Consider the following 17,591-nt stretch of genomic DNA (forward strand, 5'->3'; position numbering starts at 1 on the left):
TAGTATGTATACCCTCTAACCTCTATTACTATAATTTAATTAATTAGTATATATTCTAGATTTTTAATTTAATATTGTATTCGAGTATAGCGTTGCTAGAGCTCTCGCTTCTATAGCGGGTAGTACTACCTCTAGTAGTCCCAATAAGTAATAACGATAATACGAATCGATTTATAGCGAAAGAGGGGGGTTTTTAATATTTTAGTCTTATTATATAAATAATTACAATTTCTAATACTTCTAGTACTTCTAGTACTTCTAGTACTTCTAGTACTTCTAGTACTTCTAGTACTTCTAGTACTTCTAGTACTTTTAGTATTTCTAGTATTTTTAGTATATAATTTAATTTAATATATATAAATCTATTTCTCCCTTCTATACTCTCTACCGCCGCTCTAATATAGTACCTATCTCTCTATATTTGACTAATTTGTTAATATACAGCTCCCTATAATCTTTATTTATATTATTAATTCAATTCATTACTAGCTTTACATTCTTAAAATAGTTATAGATTTATTATACTTTACACCCTACGTCCTACGCTAATCGTTTATAAAACGTAGTAAAGTCGTTGTTTAATATTTTATTACTACCTTTATTATAGTATATCCTCTTAAATTACTATTTGAAATTACTAAAGTATATTTTAATAGGATTAAATTCGGGAGAGTACGGCGGTAAATACTATAATAGAACCCCCTTCTAATTATACGCGTACTAGAATCCGTTACGGGGGTGTTAATTAGCGTTATTTATTATTAAAATACTATTATAGTTAGGAAAAAAATTTATTTTAGGGAGTAAGTATTTTACTATCTAGTCCTAAACCCCGGTTGAGTCTGTTATACTTTTAAATACTAGTATATTAAATAGTTTATTTACTATAATAGCTGGAAGGAGGTAATACTATATACTACGGATAAATTTACTTAATACTGTTGTAATAGTACCGCGGGGTGCCTAATTAGTACGACGAGCACTATCCCTTCGATTTGTACTAGATTCGTTATAGAATACGAATATTTCTATAGTAAATAAAAAGATTTTTAATATCCATTTAGCTACTAATATAGGGGATTATTATAATACCTTTATATAGAATCGCTTTTTTTTCTACTTTTTCTATCGAAGGTACCGCTGTACAGTCTTGGTCGAAACGTATACGTTATATTCGTCGGCTAGAAAAGTATAGATTTCATTAAGGTATAAATTAGGTTTTAATACAAGGAGGTTTATAACTTCCTTTACAATATTAGTTATAGTTAATAAAGTATAGGGAGTAATATAGTATATATTATACTTTAAGCGCCTATATAGGAAGTTTTTTAGTATTCTGGGGGGTTCGTAATAGTATAAATACCTTACTAGTATCCGCTAGAGTACATTTATATTTCTATGTATTCTATATATTTATATTAGTAGTTTTAGTAACGTTATTAGGATGCTCATTATTTACTAGTATTATTATTATTAATACTTTTTAACGGGTATTAGGGTAGCGCACTATATCAATAATAATTCAAAAGATAATATAAATATTAAAATAGACAACTATATAATTTAGAGCATTGAAATATCGATTTTTTATACTAGTTTTAGGTAGATTTCAATATTAAACGATCGAATTGAATCGTATAAAGCGATGTCAAATGGCCAGATTTGTCAAATGCGGTGTGTGTGTGTGTGCACGCACGACCGCTTGCCAAGACTGCACAGGTGTTTGAGTGTGGGAATGACTGCCGGGGGCTCGGGCCAAATATGGGTGTTAAGCGCTTACGCTGCGATCTCCCACAACAGAGTTAACGCCTATACTATTTGTCTCTAGGCTTTACTAACACTCATCGATAACAGCTAAGCGCACCACACAAGAGCTGTCTCCATCTCTAGGGCTATGTGGGGAAACAGCAACTCACTCACCTCCCTCAACACAACTTCCCAGTGCCACTTTCAGTTCCTAAAACGTGGACACCAGCGGTCTTCAAATTCAAGGTGATAACTGAAAGTAGGTTATTTATATGTTTCGTTAGCAGGGTTCATAACACCGAAATATTAGCGAAGCAAGGTGGTTCTACCATCTTTAGCGTAAGAGTCTTTCCTGTTTCCCGGTCCGCCCATCCACGATAGCATCTCTCCCATATTGGTACATCACACTATTGGTTGACCCCCCACCTCTTCCTTATTGAATCTGCGCATGATCTTTTGAAAGGTGAGATTCTTAGCTTTGTCACTATTCTTCCCATGCATTAACCACGTACACAGGCCATAAGTACCCTAAGCGCCAGTCAACATCTACCAACCTTCAACACAAGCTGCCGTGAACGTCAAGTATCAAGCTACTAACGACTATAAACAGAGCAACCAGGATGACAGTTCCATGTTCACCTTGAAAGATTTTACGGTTAACAGATCCTCGCAAACCGACCTGAGAGAAATTATACCACCAGGCATGACAGAGTTGTGATGACCCGGCTGTTATCCAATCTGTCTCATGGACATTGGTCCAGTATCTGTCCCGCCCGACTTCCAGCACCGTCGTACTTCAACTTGTCGACAGATGAGACCATGCAACCTTGAATGCACGGTTCTGCTTAAACTACGCGGCAGGCTACCGTAGAATTCCGGGGGATAGCTTTTCAACTTCCAGGGAAATCAGGCAGGGCCTGCAAGCATACTGCAACATTGATGCCCACCAGAAATTCTATGTAAAACGGTGATTCTAAATATCTCTACCCTCCAGCTTAATTGAAGAAATAGGTGGGAAAAGGCAGAGCTCCAGAGGAATCGAATTTACAGTGCTTTGGGATGGCGACACGTCTCCCCCACTCTTTTTTGAAGGCATGAAATGTACCGAATCGGGCATATGTATGTCTGATTATGCCTGATCTCCCTGGAAGTTGAAAAGCTATCCCCCGGGATTCTACGGTACATAACGCGCCCTTTGTCCAACGTGGTGCACGCACTGGGTTATATGGCTTTACACCTGATTAAAGTACGCTTATCACAGTTACATACGTGAGTTTTTTAGAAGCAAGCCGTCCCACTGGGCAGCAATATTATAACTCGCCTTCTTTCTTCTAAATTTTGCATTGATTCTGCGTCTGAACCCGGCTGAGTGGTCACAGTGACGGCAGCAGTGTCACGTCAAAGCCCCCCTCCGGTGAATCGGCACTGTTAGCCACACCGCCCCTCCGTATTCCGTGTTCCGTCTTCCGAACCACTCCGTCTACGAGTTCCATCCTCGTCCACCAGTGTCTTCATTGTCTCTGTTCAGCAACCGCAGCAGTTTAAGGTCCCTCTATATGGAATATGAAGTGAAGATATCTCTCAGTTTGGTCTAGAGACACCACATTGTCTAGTTACTGACAGTCTGACTCAAAGGCCATGCCATCAAGCACCATTTCCTACAAAAGTTGGGTAACGCTGAACGATCTGGAAAATATTCTCGAAGATGAGACACAAGCGGCCATCTAATTCTCTAATTGTACCTTGAAACATACAAGGCCTGCCTCGAAGCAAGATATTTGTCGAATTTCATCAAGAAAGAAATTGAACGACTCGCTAGGCGCGACACGGCCTCAGCTTTACGCATAATTCAAGTCTGATTTGGGGGCATAACTCTGTTTTGACGGTGTGTAGATGCCTCGTGAAGTGTTTTGAGGCTGAAAGCGATTGCCTTGTGCCTCCTTTGACGGTCCATCATCGCTATGCGGGGCGGCAGCTTCGAACCACTAGCAAGCTCCAGCAAAGCAAAATCAGATGGGAACAGCCTTTCTGTATGGCAACATGAATGTGAACTACACCCCCTATGACAACACGAACAATACTGGTACAGTTACGTACCGCGACCATCATTTCCCCCAAGCTCTTCATTCTGAGCAGGTTCAGCTTTCACACGACATTCGTCTCGCCCTGCCCCACACCGCCAAACCTGGTCAGGAGCGATACTATTCTGCTGATGGAATGGCGGGCTCTTTGGCCAATTGGCAGAATTGATAGCGTAGCTTTGTATTTACTGTATAGTATGTTTGCGGCACCACGCGGGAGTAGAAAGACTGGTCCTGTCCCAGTCCCACTTGTGTTGAAGTGCGAGCACCTCGGACTTTTTTCCTCTCCACTCACCCACCGTGCAACCACTCACGTTTTCCCCATCTATATACAACCCTTTCACCGTTTCCCACAACCTGCTAGGCTCCTGGATACACATACGCGCGTCTGATATCCATAAAGGGAGCAAGATAATTTCAGTCCGACCAGAATAGACGCCGTAGGGCTGCCGTTGCCGAACTGGGTGAACATCCTACATACTAAAAACGCCCACATACTACTTACTTGATGATGTGATAGGGCAAAGCACATCAATACACCAACTCATCTTCACGAAAACGTGCTCTTTTACATATACCTCTTGGATTTAAGCGCGCGTCTAGGGGACAGATGGTGTGGCAACGGGAAATGACGAGAAACGTTGAAGTGGTGCCGGACGCGGTCCTTAAAAAAAGCGTCCCTCTCTTCTCCCAAAGAAATTCAAGGTAGAACGAGACCACCAGCAGTTGATACTTCCTATTTGAAAGCTACTCTTGATGGCTCAAGGCAGCAAGGTAAAATCGGTAGTGTCCCTGTCCTTTCCTTACCCGTTGAAAACATTAAGACGTCTACATAACAATCAGAGAGAGAGAGAGGCAGGACACTTGTGTGGCGTTAACTCAGCTGAATGTCTGACAACCTACCTAGAACTGTTCTTACTGACATGCACATGAAGAGCAGACTAAGGTCGTCTCTGGATATATTAGGCAGAGCATTTGGAGAAAACAGAGCCGTGTCACAGGCATCCGCTCATGCATCATACGTACCATGCCTTTCCCTGTCTCCTGTACTTGAGTAAATCTAATAAACAAACATTTTAAACTTCAACAGCGAGCTCGAATAACTGTTCATCACCACGTCACCACTACACCCTTTCACATTACTCATACTGCGCTTTACCCTATCTCTACTGTGCCTGGCTTCTACTCTACCCCTGGAGTTCTTGCCACTCGTACGATTCAGTCCTCGTCTCCCTAGTGCCCCATCCAAGCGAGCCAGATTGGTATCAGATCCCCATACGCCACAGACCGGACGTAGTTACATCCGTTCAGTCAGTAGAAATCATTCAGCCCCTCTGCCTTCTTAAAACTGTGATATCAGACAGGAACGGCGCTTATGGGACCATTGAAGTCCATCGAATGGCTACAAAACAGTAACAGGCAGCAGAATTTGGCTTCATGTCTGCTTGAAAGCGGGAGAGAATTGGTACCTTACTTGGTTTCGAAGGGGCGGAGATAAGGGGATGGGAATTCAAATGTACCATAACCTACTAAAATTGAAAAATGATGCAGTGACGAGGTGAACGAGGCTCGAGGCAGGAGGGATGGGGCAAGGCGAGCCGATGTACGGAGCCAAGGTTCTGTAGACAATAGAAACTTCGAACGTTCGGTTGATTCTACGCCCCTATTATCCGTGAACTCAACATGTTTGGCTGTTCGTCCGGGACATGATGCCGAGGAAATGGGCTTCACATATATATCCATCAACACATCCAGAGAGCATTGCGCTTCCTTACGTAACTTTGCAGTAGATGCATCTCTAAAGCCTTCGTTATTTAGCTGAAGGCAGTTGGTGTTGAATGTTGTCACGTCTTCCATATCGACGCTGCCTCGGTGATATTCTGAGCTCAAATCCGTTGACAGAGGTACACAAGGGTGGTCTTGTCCTGAGTTTGACGAAGTCCTATGTTTAGCAAGAGTATCAAAACTCAATCAGGCTCCCGGGTACCTCGTGACTGGGGTGGGTAGGGGCACGTTGGGCTGGAAGGCAGAGGGCCGGGTGTAGTTGACTGAATATATGTAGTCCTCATGTCTAACGAGCTGTGCCCGGAAAACTGCCAAGCCTTGCACACACTGACTCCACGAGGGTGAATGTCGTTGAAGTCCAGGCTGGTTTGATTATTATTCTGTTGCCTGAAAGGAAGGGCCAAATCCTCCGAGCTCCAACCCCATTTCGGCTCAATGCATGTTGTATAGTAGGTAGTTATGGTATATCGGATCCGGATCGTGGAGGCATCGGACTACGGGACCTCGAGGCCCCTTTGGACCCTGAATGGCCAGGTGGGCGGCGCGCCGCAGCGTCTTTCGGGGTCACCATGTACACTACAGCGGGGTAGCTAACACCCATGGTACTACACTAATGTATGTAGTACGTTACAAGGGTACCGAGCTCCCTGGCTTCTAGCCCGGCCTTCTTCCAGCCGGGCGCCGAGCAGCCCGGGGAGAGACTCCGGGACGTACTGGGTATCGGCTTGCCAGGGCGGAGCCGGACGGCCGGCGCGCGCCTCGTACAAGCACGGGCGGGGACGTGTCCTACAACCCCTGATGACCCGGTTCTCGGTCGGGTCGAGGGTCGTCGTTTGCTCTCCTTTGGCCGCAAAGCTCAAATGTCACTCGCTTGCTCCACCCAAAGTGGCATGCGGGTTCCTGCGACGTTCGGACAAACGGACTCTCTCGAATCTCGATAAGACGACAGTTGCAGCCTGCCAACTTTCCGCGTGTTGTCCTGTCCCATTTCGTTCTCTGTGATACCTACCTAGCAGCATCGTTGGCCTGTGGCATCTGTACAGGCCATCCGGTGGTGCATGCGACAACCACTGACCGCCTTGTTGTCCGTACTGCGGGGGAGGGGCAAATAGGAAGTCCCAGCATGTCTTCCTTGAGAGACCTGACAGCCTGGCCATCTAGACATCGGTGCTCGAGCGGTGCTGCAGCATCCGAACCTCGCTTCACTGTAAATCTCGAACTGAAGAAATGGAACGAACCCCAAGTCAAACAAGATGAAGCTTTGATCTGTCAGCAGGTTTGTAGAACGCATTCGAAGGTTCCGGCCGCACCGTTGCTTTACCAGGTGTGTCGGGCGACCTGAAGATCCTCGGAGCGATGGCAGAAGGCGTGCCTGGAGCCCGGAACAGCCAGGGCAAGCAGACAGAGTGGCAGAATGGAAGTGTAGAGGTACCTATGGGCGAAAAGCACGGACCTTTGTCGCCCCAGAAAAGGCTCCGCTCATACTTCGTCATCCAAATGGTCGCCTGGCGGGGCGGTTTGTCAGTCAGTGACACTGACAGTTGAATCAGATGCTGTTGCTGTTGCCGCTCCCAGCTGCTGGCCACCAGCTGCTTGCCCCTGGTTGGCTGGCCTTGGAGGGAGCAAGCGGTCGGTGCCACTCGCCGGTGCAGCGGTGCTTGCTTGCTTTGGCTCGAACCGTCCTTTCCATGGCCGTGACAACCTGAACGTAAACGAAACCAACTCCAACACCAAAACGCAAAGGCACTTCGTCCCTCCGACTGGTCCTTTTTTTTTGTTTCCATCCCAACACCATTCACCTTCACCTTGCCGTTCAACCTCCAAAGGATCCCTTTATCAGCGGGTCTTGAGGCTACGAATTCTGGTTTTTTTCTTTCTCCAAAACCACTTCTTCCCGCTACATCCTCTCCGTGGATTAGCATCACCGTCCGCGATACCCAAATACCACATTTATTCTACTGATTCTCAACACAAACGTCAAGATGGCTCCCGAACCCAATCCCGACCACGTCGAGCAGAAGAAGAAGGTCAACTTGATGTACGTGAAGCAGCGACCCTGATCGCGGGAGCTCTCGAAGCTGTCGCGCCCCCTCATCGCGAATGACGCCAAGCTGACTTGAAGCCAAACAGGGACGCTTCTGGTGCCGAGCACAAGGCCGTATGTTCAACCTCGCTTGCCCGCCAAAGACATCTCGAGAACCACTCGTGCTGACCGATGGAACAGGAAGATGATACCGCCACTGCTATTCTCAAGAAGAAGAAGAAGCCCAACCAGTTGATGTAGGTTGACGTTGAAGATGCGGGGCACTGCAACCTGAGCTGACACATATGCAGGGTTACTGACGCCGTCAACGATGATAACTCGATTATCGCCCTCTCCAACAACACCATGGAGCAGCTCCAGCTCTTCCGTGGTGATACCGTTCTCGTCCGTGGAAAGAAGAGAAAGGACACCGTCTTGATTGTCCTTGCCGATGACGATCTTGATGATGGCAGCGCACGCCTCAACCGTGTCGTTCGCCACAACCTCCGTGTCAAGCACGGCGACATCATCACCATTCACCCTTGTCCCGATATCAAATATGTTAGTCTATAACCCGGTCACCTAGTCATGGAATGGGCACCTTGCTGACACATGCATCTCCTTGTAGGCCAAGCGTATAGCCGTCCTTCCGATCGCCGATACCGTTGAGGGCATCACCGGATCCCTCTTCGACGTCTTCCTTGCTCCCTACTTCCGCGAGGCCTACCGCCCTGTCAGGCAAGGCGATCTCTTTATTGTCCGCGGTGGTATGAGGCAAGTCGAGTTCAAGGTCGTCGAGGTGGACCCACCAGAGTATGGTATTGTCGCTCAGGATACCGTCATCCACTGCGAGGGCGAGCCCATCCAGCGTGACGAGGAGGAGAACAACCTCAACGAGGTTGGTTACGATGATATTGGTGGCTGCCGTAAGCAGATGGCTCAGATCCGCGAAATGGTTGAGCTGCCCCTCAGGCATCCTCAGCTTTTCAAGTCCATTGGTATCAAGCCACCCCGTGGTGTCCTGCTTTATGGCCCTCCTGGTACCGGTAAGACTTTGATGGCTCGCGCTGTTGCCAACGAGACTGGTGCCTTTTTCTTCTTGATCAACGGCCCTGAGATCATGTCCAAGATGGCCGGTGAATCCGAGTCGAATCTGCGCAAGGCTTTCGAGGAGGCTGAGAAGAACTCGCCCGCTATCATCTTCATTGATGAGATTGACTCGATCGCCCCCAAGCGTGAGAAGACCAACGGCGAGGTTGAGCGCCGCGTTGTCTCCCAGCTTCTTACTCTCATGGATGGTATGAAGGCCCGTTCCAACGTTGTTGTTATGGCTGCCACCAACCGTCCCAACTCGATCGATCCCGCTCTCCGTCGTTTCGGCCGTTTCGATCGTGAGGTCGATATCGGCATCCCCGACCCTACCGGCCGTCTTGAGATTCTCCAGATCCACACCAAGAACATGAAGCTTGCCGATGACGTCGATCTTGAGCAGATTGCTGCTGAGACCCACGGTTACGTTGGTTCTGATATTGCTGCCCTCTGCTCCGAGGCTGCCATGCAGCAGATTCGTGAGAAGATGGATCTCATCGATCTGGACGAAGACACTATCGACGCCGAGGTCCTTGACTCTCTTGGTGTTACCCAAGAGAACTTCCGCTTTGCTCTCGGTGTCTCCAACCCCTCGGCTCTTCGCGAGGTTGCCGTTGTCGAGGTTCCCAACGTCCGTTGGGAGGATATCGGTGGTCTCGAGACTGTCAAGCAGGAGCTCAGGGAGAGTGTCCAGTACCCCGTCGACCATCCCGAAAAGTTCCTCAAGTTTGGCCTTTCGCCATCTCGCGGTGTTCTTTTCTACGGTCCTCCTGGTACCGGTAAGACAATGTTGGCCAAGGCTGTTGCCAACGAGTGCGCAGCCAACTTCATTTCCGTCAAGGGTCCTGAACTGCTTTCTATGTGGTTCGGTGAGTCTGAGAGCAACATCCGTGATATCTTCGACAAGGCTCGCGCTGCTGCTCCTTGTGTCGTCTTCCTCGACGAGTTGGATTCTATTGCCAAGGCCCGTGGTGGCTCTGTTGGTGATGCTGGTGGCGCTTCTGACCGTGTTGTTAACCAGCTTCTTACCGGTAAGTTGATTCTTCCTTGATTTGTGCCATTCTGCTGTGCATACTAACCTGAGCTATAGAAATGGACGGCATGACCTCCAAGAAGAATGTTTTCGTTATTGGTGCTACTAACCGTCCCGAGCAGCTCGACCCCGCACTCTGCCGTCCCGGCCGTCTCGACTCCCTCATCTACGTTCCCCTTCCTGATGAGGCGGGTCGTCTCGGTATTCTCAAGGCTCAGCTCCGCAAGACCCCTGTCGCTGCCGATGTTGACCTGAACTACATCGCTTCCAAGACCCACGGCTTCTCTGGTGCCGATCTTGGCTTCATCACCCAGCGTGCTGTCAAGATCGCCATCAAGGAGTCTATCACCGCCGATATTCAGCGCACTAAGGAGCGCGAGGCCGCTGGCGAGGATGTCGAGATGGAGGATGAGGTTGAGGACCCCGTTCCTGAGCTCACCAAGCGCCACTTCGAGGAGGCCATGTCGATGGCTCGTCGCTCCGTCAGTGACGTCGAAATCCGTCGCTATGAGGCTTTCTCCCAGCAGATGAAGAACGCTGGCCCGGGTGCCTTCTTCAAATTCCCTGAGGGTGGTGTTGAGAGCAGCGGCAACGGCGGTGCTGGTAACTCGTTTGGTGATGCTGGCAACGATGATGATCTTTACAACTAGAGGAGGAGGGATTCAAGACTCACAGTATTAGAGCAGTCTTCAGCTAGCCTTGGGGCTCCACTTGTATGTTAATATGCGCTCAAAGGATAGGAGTTGACGAGGTATTCCTTCAAAGTTGATTGACAATGTCTTTGCATAGTCTCTTTTGCCTGGCCCATCCAGGGTCGATTTAGAGCAATGGGGCACGAACGATGTGACTTATACATTCCACGTAACAGCGGTACCCTCAGCGATTGTTTGGCATTCGGATTTTGTGACCGAGAGAAAATAATGCAGGCCATAACTTATGTTTCCGTCAACCTCGCTGTCTTTGTGTATGACTTGGTTCCATCCATGCAGCTGCCTCCAAATTCAGTTATGAACATAGGAACAGTGACCCTAAACTGATGTCAACGTGCGGCTCTTTTTTTACTCCCTTCTCAGGTTGCACCAAGTTTCTCAAATTCACTCTCAACCGTCTTCCCAAGCCTAGTCTGTGGTCAAGGTAAAGTTTGTCCTGAGAATGGATGAGACCTCGTGATGGGCTGCCCATTGAGGTAGATTCGTTGAGAATGGGTGAGGAGTTCATGGCTTTGATTTACCTTGACCACTTTAAGTGATCAGTGCTGGAGTTGTATCCCACATTGTGAAAGGTACATGTGCAGTTTTCTCCCGGCCCGCGATGCTCGACGAGGGAGAATCTACTTTTGGCAACAGCAAGGCCGGGCAGTCTTCCTTCCATAATTGATTGTAGATAATGTCGACTAATGAGCATGTACGTTACCTGTGATCTATCCATAAATCTCTTCCGCCGTAGTTGCATCTGTCTGACGGACTGATGAACGAGACGCGTAAGGCCGGGCAGCATAACGAGCCTAGCCGGATAGACGCAGTTTGAAGAATCGAAGCATAAATTCGAAAAGCCAAGGAGCAAGGAAGGAACAAGTCTTCCAGAGCCGGAAGGAGTGATAATCAAAAGCAGGGTCGTCCCTTCTGCGGATAGTAAACCATTCGAAATTGACAACCAATGTTCCTTGTCCATGCGGGATACTTCGGCCTTAGCGGCTGACGGAAAACTCTACTGAATCCCGTCCCCATTCCCTAATGCAGGTCTGGCAGAACTGAATAGGCTGAGGGATGGTAGGGCGCGGGACACTCGAACCGCGAGTGGAAGGATGATATGTGCAGTGCTTTTTTAGGTTGCATATAAAGCCAATTAAGCGCGGCATCAACGGCAGGGGAAAAAAAAAAAAAAAAAAAAAAAAAAAAAAAAAAAAAAAAAAGAGAAAGCCGTTGACCTTTTTCGAGAAGGGTGACTCAAAGTCTCGGCCAACGTTAGACGGGAGGTTACATGTCCTGGTGGCAGATGTGCATGTTTATGGATTAGGGAAGGAGCGGGTGAGAAGTTGTACCCAGGATATTCAGTCACAAAATACTAAATGATTAAGAAATTCCACACGATTTGGTACACTGCAGCCAGAAGGGGAAGAAACTGCCGGGTTTTCTACAAGCTGTTGAGATATTGTCATAACAATAACTTCAAGCAACAACAACAACACACATGTTATTATTGTAGTCGACATTAAACGACCCCAAAGAGAGCTATAGTCGAGAATTTCGAATTTACGCCCTATAAACGATTTTCCCAATCATCATCAAGTGCCTTACCGTCCCAGCCCTGTACTCAAACTCAAAAGTCCCTGAGGCCGGGGCCGATCCTTGAGAACCAAACATGAAAACGAAGCATACCTACCCACAATGTCAACCTGGCAATGTACTTCTCAGTGAGACTGTCTTGTATTTTTCCAATATGCTGGTTGGACCTTCTCCCGTTTCGTCAGGGACGGCATTCGTTCGCTCAAGGCAAGTCTAAAGCCACGGCGCGTAAATATGTATATACTTGACATCTACGACTATGTAGTGAAGGCTTTTTATTCTGGGATGGTTGAGAGCATACAAGGTACTCAATCCGAAGCATTTAAGAGCAGTCGACATCCGTATCATGGAACGATTGACCGTGTCCATGATTGTTTGACCTAACTGCTGGTCCAATGTTTCTTTAAAACCCCATTGATCGACGACTTCAGTTATGTTAGGCATAACTGGAAACAAACAAGAGGGTAAAGACTTATACATGCGGAGTATATTCTATTAGATAGTCGTCTGATTGATATCGACCAGCTACTGGCTAGTTAGTGCTACGGCTCTGCGAGGTTTTGATGGAAATCCTTCGCTGATTTAGAACCTTCGTTGTGTGCAATGTGAGTCACTATAAGTGCCGACATTCCCAGGGCCACTTTCTTCCATCATAGCATCCTTGAATTTCTCAACCAAGCGCCCCGTGCTACCCATATGTGTGTCTATACATCCATCCTCTTGGTTTCTGATCTGCCCAAACACATCTGCCTGGCCTCCCTGATATGCACCCGCATTCACGATATTGGAAAAGAACAACCGGGACGCAAGAAATACAAAGACCCTGGACCCAAACGAAGAACAAAATAGAACGCAACCTTGGGATATCGATATGAAAATCAACTAGACCACCGACAGAAACACCGTGGAGTAGCTAGCAGCGATGCCGAAAAAGATAATGACCCCTGTGCAGAACGATCTTGAACTGACGTGACCTGACCCGACCCAATTTGGTGGAAAAGATGAGAAATGCAACATTGTGACTCGATGTTTCCCAGCTTTCGGCCATCCAGTCTTCCTTTACTCCCATTTTTGTTTTGTTCCTGCTGCACTCAAACCATTGCCCGCATTCAGAACCAGTGAAATAATACAACTTAGACGTAAGAAGCAGAACAAGAATGACAAAAAAGAGAATCATTTGCCCTGAAAGCAGGAAGCTATTAAGCTTTCCTTAAAATTGAGATTATCGAGTCCAACCATCCCTTGTGGTATCACACAAGACACGAACTAAGGAATTAATACCACGTAACGAATACCCCGGGGGAAAAGGAAAAAAAAAAAAAAAAAAAAACTTAAACTTGGATTAATGATGATAAATTCATACCGCAAACGACAAGGAAGAACTGAAGAGAAGGATGATGATGCAAAATGTGTGAATAGAAGCCCACTAAAATAATGCGTAAATGGCCCTAGCCGCGTTCTTGTATATATCGCGACATAGGTATTGTAGCTGCAGTCTCGGCTCCATACCCTTTTAAGAGCTCAGTGGCGCCATAGAGGGCACATCGCCATTTCCAGCCGGCTGAACCTCCTTGCCACGACTGACAGGAGCATGATAACTACCGATGCTTTGAAATCCCCTAAGAACGTAAAGATTTAGTATATTTGGCCAGACGAATCACTAGAGTCGAGAGTTGCACTTACTTTGTAAGATCAAAAGCCCGGTCCTCCTCCTCCTCGGCAGGGCTCGGGGGTTCTTCTACGCCGACCGTGGCGCCCCGGCTGGTTGTTCTCGTCGGACTTGCACTCCCGGCAGGCGACTTACTCCGCGCCGGTGGTGGGGGGCTGCTGCTCTGCGATGGCAGATTCCCATGTGTCTTGGAGGGGCTGGCGTCGTACTGAGCAGGCTTTAGCGGCGTACTTGAAATATCGGCATATCTCCAGAACGGGGCGGGTGAGCTAGTCGGCATGTGTTGACTAGGCCGTTGGGCCGTGCTGGGGGGTACAAGCCGGGGATTAACTCGGTTTGGAGCCGGCGTAACGAGAGACGCACCGTCTTCCTGCAGGTACGACGGTCCCAACGTCGGCGATGCAGGCGTATCCTCCACTATCCCCAATGTACTCATTGTCGCAGGCTTCCGGATCGTCGACAGCGGGCTAGCCTCGGTACCATCCTCTGCTTTGTCAGGGAGAGGTTTGCGCTGGGCGGCGCGCACAGGCGTTGATTGCGAGTCGCGCAGTGTTGGGTGCGGTTGTGGCTGTGGCGAGTCAGAAGGCGAAATCTTCCGCTTACGAGACGACGCAGGCTCCTTGGCGGCCATGTCCTTCGGACCCTGCGTGATGTAATTCAGCCCGCTAGGAGAAGCTGGGTTAGAGTTGCCTCTATGTCCACCACGACCACCTCGGTACGCATTGCGTATCATGTCTTCACGGGCGTCGGCAACAATCTGCCACTTCATGCCTTTGCCAGGCTCGTCTGTCGATCTTGCGACCTTCTCGAATGACTTGTTCAACGAAAGATTGTGTCGAATCGAGTTCTGGAATAACATGTCTGTCAGCTATCCAAGCGCGAGGGTACAGCAACCGCTGGAGAAACATACCTGCCAGCCACCAGCGGGTTGATGCCTATAGTATGAGTAGCGGTTCATGATGAACTGATAGATGCCGGAGAGATTGAGCTTCTGGTCTTCCGTGTTCATGATCGCCTGCGTGATCATTTGTGCATAGCTGAACTGTGGCTTGATGTGTTGGTTTTCGTCGAGACTAAGATCTACCTCGTTGTTGGTCATGACAAGCGGACCTGCCAGACCTTCGTGAACCGTCCTGTGCATCGGCGGTCGGGGAAGGTTAAGGGGAGGAGTGACGCCTCTCCTGTAGTCTGGAGGAGCTGGAGCCAATGCCTTCTGCGGTCCTTGGTTTCGGGGGGCGGCCTTGCTAGTCGGAGACACGGCCTGAAAAGCATGCGATTCTCCTGCTGAGGGAAGGGGATGGCGAGCTTGGCGAGGAGAAACCTGCGAGTCTGGGGGAACGATGCCGGCTCGCTCGAGATAGTCCCTTTTGATTTGAAGAGCACTAATATCGGCAGGCAGAACAAACATCATCTCCATACCGCCAATCTCGATGACCTCGCCACTTCTCAGAGGCCCCTCATCACCCACTTTCCACGGGACACCATCAACCTTCAGCGCATTGCGGCCCTTGACGCGCAACCACCACTGCTCCTCTGTAGACTTGAAGTAGATAAGAGCATGCTGGCGAGAAACCTGCTTGTTGGGGCCAAGGTCGATGTGTACCACTTTGCTGGAGTCTTCCTCCTGGCTCTGGCCGGCGGTAGCTTGTATAGGTTCGGAGGAGCGACCGATATTAACATTGAGGCTCATGATGTAGTAGGTCCAGTCAAAGGCCGCGATTTTAGCAAAGGCCTGAACGCCCTGGCTCGACTCGTGGATGCTGTTGGAGTGGTCCTTGCTAGCCTGAACATTCTTGGGCATCTCAAGATACTGTATCACGCGTGCCACCACCTGGTCATCGTCGTTCATGTCTAGAGCTGACTGGTCGGCAACTAATGACGAGTCGGCCTCGTCGGCGAGATCGGTCGGCGCATCGTCGTCCTGCAGCGAAGAAAAAAAAAAGAGCGTGGTTAGTGGGAATCAGGCAGCCTATGGGGTAGTCAAAGAAAGTAACAAAGCGTGGCAAAGGAGAGGGATGTGCGAGAGCAGGGTGCGCCTTACCTTCTTGCGACGCTTCGAGGGCCGTGAGGGCGACGAGTCTCCAGTAACTGGATCGCTGAGATTTTGCTGGTCGGCAGTGTTGAAGCTCGCCGTATGCTTCGGTGGTGAAGGCGGCATTGTGTGCGTGGGCGAAAGCGCTAGCACATGCGCTTGAGGTAGAGGTCTGATGGAGCTCGGGGATCGGAGGGGTTGAGGAGGTCGTAAGTAAACAGAGAGGTGTCAGGGGCCCGGGTGGTGGAAGTGGGTAGGCATCTACCGAGACCAATGTTCGGGTGGTGTAGCGGAGGGCGACGTTGGCAGACGTAATCAATATTGCCAGATCGGAGGGCGGCGCAGGTGCCGGATTCGTGTGCGTGCTGTTGCGGGCGATGAAGGTCGTGAAGTGTGGACGAAGATCAATTGCGACAAATTTATTGAACTTCAAAGTTCCATCGATTAGAACCGGTTCCCCAGTCCCCTGCGTTGATGGCAGATGCTGCAAGGGGCCGCCAAGCCTTGGACCTTCCAATTACCAATGTCTGCAGGCCGGGGCAGTCAGACAACGTCAACAAGTTGGTTGAAGACAATGGAAGGGGGCCTCGGGGTGGTCAAAGGGCGCTGTGAGACTGATGGATAGCAGCGCGGCGATTTTGGAACACTTTCTTTCTTTCCTTCTTTGAAGCTTCAACTTTTGGCTGGATGCGTGAGCTCGGTCGTGGAGGGGGTAAGAAGAAAGAAAATCAGTTTTTCTCGGGCTCAAAGTATTCAAGATTGGACACTGTACAACTCGAGAGCAGAGAGGTTGCAGTGGTCGAATGCGGCCCTGGGTTTCTGGGTAGTAGGTAGGTAGCTACTGTAGTAGGCAGGAGGTTTTTTGTAGTGTATTTTACGACACCACAGCAAAAAGGTGAGAATGATTTGTTTAATTGACCCGGCGACGCTTTCTCCAAATCCCAGGTTTTTCGCGTGCGCAATTGGGAGGCATGCGCAGAATGCGGATTGAAGCAGGCACAGGCCGGTCACTGGCCAATGACTGCGTCAGATTACTGGGATTTTAGCGGGGCAGAGGTGGAGCATTCACGTGTCCAAGCTTCCGTCCACTCTGTTCGTCATCACTCCTTTCAAGGTAAGTAACTGAAGTAACGCAACGCAACCTTACGCCGTTCGGTGCAGTGTGGCCAACAACGGACCTCCTTCGATTTTCGGATGCACCCCCCCCAATGGTGACTTATGTTGCAACAACAAAGTTAAAGCAAACCAAAATGTTGCTCCAACATTGACATCAATGTATTGTCAATATCCGGTGAAATATGCAAGCAAAGCCCCGTGCCATTTCCAGACACCGCAAACAAAGCAATCACCACGCATCCTTCGGTCGCTTGTCGAAGGTTTGTTTACATCAATCAGGGGGGGTGACGAATGAAGCGATGATGGATTGTCTTCTCTCTTGGCCGGGGTGGGGGTTGAAGAGGGGGGTAAGTACACTTGACATCGAAGAAGCACCGTTTGAGAGCTGTCTTTTCCACACCGTGACTCTTTCGTCCGTCCAGTCCTGTCTCCTTCCGCAGCACTCCAATGGGCAACTAGCAAGTCAATTTGGCAGACGGGAATGGATGGCAAATGGCTGGGCAGTCTGGGGGGGCAGGGGCGGGTACCTGAGCAGCTCCAGCCTCGATCAGATTTGGGCGTGCCCCCTGCTGTTAGGGGGTTGGCGGGGCTTGCTAGGATGGGAAGTTTAAGGTTGGGGCTTCTGGTGACAATTTGGAGATTTCCATAACCCGAATTACACATTTCGCACAATCATCGCCTTCGTCGCCTTGTGCTCTGAAGAAAGAGATGGCAAATTTATATGGCAGTTGC

General features: G+C 48.9%; 2 protein-coding genes across 2 annotated transcripts; one reads left to right on the forward strand and one right to left on the reverse strand.

Moving 5' to 3' along the window:
• Positions 1-7,342: 7,342 nt before the first annotated feature.
• On the forward strand, positions 7,343-10,625 carry NEUTE1DRAFT_62836 (uncharacterized protein; the record flags this gene model as incomplete). The annotated part of the gene is made up of 6 exons (XM_009852503.1): positions 7,343-7,650; positions 7,743-7,770; positions 7,837-7,892; positions 7,947-8,196; positions 8,264-9,755; positions 9,815-10,625. 6 exons carry the CDS (start codon positions 7,595-7,597, stop codon positions 10,405-10,407), a joined length of 2,475 nt encoding a protein of 824 aa, XP_009850805.1.
• Positions 10,626-13,402: 2,777 nt separating this feature from the next.
• Positions 13,403-15,869, reverse strand: NEUTE1DRAFT_129588 (uncharacterized protein; the record flags this gene model as incomplete). Its single annotated transcript, XM_009852504.1, has 4 exons — positions 13,403-13,661; positions 13,726-14,558; positions 14,622-15,632; positions 15,753-15,869. The coding sequence occupies 4 exons, from the start codon at positions 15,867-15,869 to the stop codon at positions 13,556-13,558; spliced, it is 2,067 nt and encodes a 688-aa protein (XP_009850806.1).
• Between the last annotated feature and the right edge of the window lie 1,722 nt (positions 15,870-17,591).

This window comes from Neurospora tetrasperma, assembly GCF_000213175.1.
Source record: "Neurospora tetrasperma FGSC 2508 unplaced genomic scaffold NEUTE1scaffold_3, whole genome shotgun sequence".
NCBI lineage: Eukaryota > Fungi > Ascomycota > Sordariomycetes > Sordariales > Sordariaceae > Neurospora > Neurospora tetrasperma.